Raw genomic sequence first — 5,169 nt, forward strand, 5'->3', positions numbered from 1 at the left:
CCACCAACCCCATCCCATCACCAGGACTTGGCTGGTGGCCACCTTGTAACTGGTTTTGGGGGGATCGGTGGCCCATGATCTCCCCCTACAACCGCTCACCTTGGTGAAGTGGAACTGGAGAGGGTCATCGGTGGAGAGGGAGACCATGAGCCCCCGCGAGAGGTACTCGGGCAGGGGGTTGCGGGGGTAGCTGAGGAACAGGATGTTGTTGCTTCACGGGGACATGGCGTAGTAGAGGTACTGCAGGACGGGGGCCTGGGGGGGACACAGTGGGGTGAGGAGAGGTCCCAGCCACTCATCCAGCCCCCCCCCACCATGGACACCCCAGTCCCCACCCACCTTGCGGAGCAACAAGCCATGGGAGATGTTCTCTGAGACCATGAAGCCCGAGACGAGGTGATGGATGGGACCGGCCTCGCCGCAGTGTGGGCGCAGGACGAAGGTGTGGAAGCCTCGCTTCCTGCAACGTGGAGCCCACCACCATCATCATCATCATCATCATCATCTGACCCCCCCCGGGGACCCCTCCAGGACAGGTGGAGGTGCCCAAGGTGTCCTTACCGTCGGAGGTGGTTGAGCACCGTCATGTTGGCGTACATGTAGTACAGGTAGTAGGAGTAGGGTGGGTTGTCCTCCTCTACCCAGTTGCCTGGCAAAGGGCTGTCCAGGTTGAAGATGTGATGTTCTGGTTTGGATTCATCATCCACGCTGTCAAAACCATCCACCTGTGGGAGAGACAACCCCAAGGTGGGATGGTCACTCTTCCACCAGGAGATCTTGAGACCCCTCAAGCTGGGGTTTGTGGGTATCACTGGTGTCCCCCCATCCCCATGCTGAGAGCAGGACGTGGTGCTCACGTGCTCCAGGAAGAGGTGCAGCTCTGGGTGTTGGGCAGGGTGGATGGTGGCCTCATAGAGGGGCAGGAAGATGTTCTCCAGCATTTCCTGGAAGTTGGCCAACTGCTTCTTCGTCCGGTAGACATCACTGCAGAGGGATGGACCCCGCTAAGAGACGTGTGTCCCATCCCAACCCCACAGCAGACATCAGTGGGGTGTCCTTGGTCTCCCCACCCAGGACATGGTCCCAGTTTGAGGGTATCTACCCCCTGGTTCCATCCCAACCCCACAGCAGACATCAGTGGGGTGCCCTTGGTCTCCCCACCCAGGACATGGACCCAGTTGAGGGTATCTACCCCTTGGTTCCATCTCAACCATCAGTAGGGTGTCCATGGTCTCCCCACCCAGGACATGGTCCCAGTTTGAGGGTATCTACCCCCTGGTTCCATCCCAACCCCACAGCAGACATCAGTGGGGTGTCCTTGGTCTCCCCACCCAGGACATGGTCCCAGTTTGAGGGTATCTACCCCCTGGTTCCATCCCAACCCCACAGCAGACATCAGTGGGGTGTCCTTGGTCTCCCCACCCAGGACATGGTCCCAGTTTGAGGGTATCTACCCCCTGGTTCCATCCCAACCCCACAGCAGACATCAGTGGGGTGTCCTTGGTCTCCCCACCCAGGACATGGTCCCAGTTTGAGGGTATCTACCCCCTGGTTCCATCCCAACCCCACAGCAGACATCAGTGGGGTGTCCTTGGTCTCCCCACCCAGGACATGGTCCCAGTTTGAGGGTATCTACCCCCTGGTTCCATCCCAACCCCACAGCAGACATCAGTGGGGTGTCCTTGGTCTCCCCACCCAGGACATGGTCCCAGTTTGAGGGTATCTACCCCCTGGTTCCATCCCAACCCCACAGCAGACATCAGTGGGGTGTCCTTGGTCTCCCCACCCAGGACATGGTCCCAGTTTGAGGGTATCTACCCCCTGGTTCCATCCCAACCCCACAGCAGACATCAGTGGGGTGTCCTTGGTCTCCCCACCCAGGACATGGTCCCAGTTTGAGGGTATCTACCCCCTGGTTCCATCCCAACCCCACAGCAGACATCAGTGGGGTGTCCTTGGTCTCCCCACCCAGGACATGGTCCCAGTTTGAGGGTATCTACCCCCTGGTTCCATCCCAACCCCACAGCAGACATCAGTGGGGTGTCCTTGGTCTCCCCACCCAGGACATGGTCCCAGTTTGAGGGTATCTACCCCCTGGTTCCATCCCAACCCCACAGCAGACATCAGTGGGGTGCCCTTGGTCTCCCCACCCAGGACATGGACCCAGTTGAGGGTATCTACCCCTTGGTTCCATCTCAACCATCAGTAGGGTGTCCATGGTCTCCCCACCCAGGACATGGTCCCAGTTTGAGGGTATCTACCCCCTGGTTCCATCCCAACCCCACAGCAGACATCAGTGGGGTGCCCTTGGTCTCCCCACCCAGGACATGGACCCAGTTGAGGGTATCTACCCCTTGGTTCCATCTCTACCATCAGTAGGGTGTCCATGGTCTCTCCACCCAGGACATGGTCCCAGTTGAGGGTATCTACCCCCTGGTTCCATCCCAACCCCACAGCAGACATCAGTGGGGTGTCCTTGGTCTCCCCACCCAGGACATGGTCCCAGTTTGAGGGTATCTACCCCCTGGTTCCATCCCAACCCCACAGCAGACATCAGTGGGGTGTCCTTGGTCTCCCCACCCAGGACATGGTCCCAGTTTGAGGGTATCTACCCCCAGGTTACTCACAAGAGCCGGGGCACCTGCACGAGCCAGCGGACGTTGTTGGAGTGGACACGGTGGTTGACGGCCCAACGGGCCAGTTTGTCCCACTCATCCCGGGAGCGGCCGTAGATGGAGAGCCGCAGCTCGGCGTTCTGGTACTTGCTCTCCTCCAGGTCGGACATCACCTCCTGCCAGGGAGGGGCAAGTGTCACCCCTCGGCCACCAGGAAGGTGGTGCACCTGCCACCATGGGCATCAGAGAGAGGGAGACCTGAGGTTCCCCAGGGCTGCTCACCTTGATGATGTGGGCGAAGTACTTCCCCGAGACGCGGTTGTCCGTCTTGATGAAGATCTCCCGCAGGATGGACTCGCCGATGGGGTTGTACTTGGCGTTGAACTTGTCGAAGCGGTGGAAGGTGTTGCGGTCCTGGCCGGGGAGAGCAGATGTGAGCTGAGATCCCTCATCACCTCAGAGCCACCACAGAGCCCCCCAGCACACCCCATCCTAGCCAGGATCTAGGGATCATCCTAGGGATCCCATCCCTTCTCCTGGGACAACCCCCTGGAGAAGATCCACCATCCCAGCCAGGGATGAGCTGGGGGTTCTGCTCATCTCCAAGACTTGGGGATGTCTCCCGTACCGCGTGGACATCCAGCGTGTCCACACTCAGGTCGTAGGCGGTGAGGTTCATTGTCTCGAAGACCTCCTTGAGCGTCTGCTCCTTGCCCTTCTCCACGTGGACAATTTCATCCAGGTGCTTCTTCATGGCTCGCTTGATGAAGCGCAGGAGATGCTTCTGGTTCATGCAGGATGAGGCGTGGATGTGGGTGTCCACCTGCACGGCAGGAGGTGATGCTCAGCCCTGAGACCCTCCAAGTACTCCCCAGTCAAGCCAAGACCCCCAACCACGAGGCAGCAGGTACCTTGCGGATGTTGTAGAAGTCACGGTGGGGCACCTTCTTCTGGGCCGCCAGCTCCTTCATCTCGTTGAGGAGCACGTGCATCTGGAACTTGGAGCTCAGGTACTGCAGCCGGCGGTAGCAGAAGGATTTGCTGCCCAAGGTGGGGAGGGGATGTCAGTTTAGGGGAGAGGAGGGAGAACATCCAGTCCCATAAGGTTGGTGCCCACCAGGATGAGGGGACACAGCTCTGGACTCTTGGACCCTCCTCCCCATGCATGGTGACCATGAATGAACAAGGATGGACACATGGAGCTGCACCAGTACCACGTGTCATAGCCACCACCATGTCTTCTGGTGCTGTCCCCAAGGTTCTGTTCCCCACATGACACCTTCATGGTGGGAACCCCTGAAGATACCCCCATGGTGGGACTGTTCTCCTTACATGGGCCCGTTGATAATCAAAGCCATGAGGAAATTCATGTCGGCAATGAACTCCTGCAGGTCGGGGTACGGCAGGTCCAGCTCCGTGCTCCTGGAGGGGGACAGAGGTGGGTGACACGTGGGGACAAGATCCACCAGACTCCCCTTGTCCCTTCACACCACCCACCACTCACAACTCACTTGTCGGTGAGGTCCTGCTTGGTGTAGACGTGCACCACACCATCCACCATCTTCAACCCAAAGCCCAGATCAGCCGGCATGGTCTGGGGATCCCACGTCTCGTAGGGGTGCTGCTCCGCAAACGGGGGGTGCACGGCAGCATCTGCAGCCAGGAGACCCCCAACAAGACATGTATCATTAGATGGCTCCTCCAAAGCTCCTCCAGCACCTCATCCCAGCGTGAAGATCCCACCACCTTGTGCTCACCAGCAGCCACGGGGGTCTCGGGGACCTCCTCGTAGCCCCGGGTCTCCAGGGGTTTCTCGGAGAGCTCCTGCAGGTACCGGGAGGTGGTTTTGCAGAAGCTCTGGAGAGACAACCCCATGTACTTCTCCCGTAGGAACAACGCCTTCACCACGCTCTTGGCCGCATCCAGAAGGTCCGTGAAGGGCACCTGGGGAAGGAGGACATCAAAATAAACCAACCCCAAGGTGGAGGTTGACACCTTGAAGACCCTCAGTGGGTGCTGGTGGGTGGTGGGGGGAGGCTCACCCCACATTTCTCCTCCCCAGAGATGGTGACCCGCTGGAATTCCCGCTCCAGCAGCACCTCCCGCTCCTTGGGGACATGGTCCACCAGGTCCTCATGCTGCTCCTTGAAGAGCCTGTAGGTACAGATGGTGGCTGGTGAGATGGTGACACAGTCTGTCCCCACCCCTGTGTCCCCCATGTCCCCCTTGAGAGCAGCACCAGCACCTGCCCAGGGTGTGTCCAGCCCCAGGGTGGCAGGAGGGTGACGTCGTCCCTTGAGATGCCACCACCAGGTTCAGGCAATTGGGTGCCACCCATGTCTCTCCCCATTGGTGGTGACATTGTTGGTGGTGGCATTGTCCCCCCCCACCCCAGACACATCCCCCAGCTCCACACGAGCACAACAAAAAGTTGGGGGGCAGGAAGGGGGGGGACAGAGAACGGACTAACTCGTGACAGAGACAACTCCCAAGCGGAGACAGGAGGGAGGAGGACACGCAGCATCAGACCCCCTCACCCAGGGTGGAGGTGACA

General features: G+C 59.6%; 1 protein-coding gene across 1 annotated transcript; it reads right to left on the minus strand.

Moving 5' to 3' along the window:
- Nucleotides 1-99: 99 nt before the first annotated feature.
- On the minus strand, nucleotides 100-4,834 carry AMPD2 (adenosine monophosphate deaminase 2; the record flags this gene model as incomplete). Its single annotated transcript, XM_010168235.1, is given in 12 exon segments — nucleotides 100-255; nucleotides 340-460; nucleotides 562-725; nucleotides 858-984; nucleotides 2,628-2,791; nucleotides 2,898-3,029; nucleotides 3,244-3,438; nucleotides 3,527-3,656; nucleotides 3,948-4,037; nucleotides 4,127-4,268; nucleotides 4,373-4,559; nucleotides 4,658-4,834. Coding segments are annotated over 12 exon segments (1,785 nt in total), but the record flags the coding sequence as incomplete, so codon positions are not given.
- Nucleotides 4,835-5,169: the final 335 nt, after the last annotated feature.

The sequence above is a fragment of the Antrostomus carolinensis genome, unplaced genomic scaffold (assembly GCF_000700745.2).
Source record: "Antrostomus carolinensis isolate BGI_N321 unplaced genomic scaffold, ASM70074v2 scaffold33615, whole genome shotgun sequence".
Classification (NCBI taxonomy): Eukaryota; Metazoa; Chordata; class Aves; order Caprimulgiformes; family Caprimulgidae; genus Antrostomus; species Antrostomus carolinensis.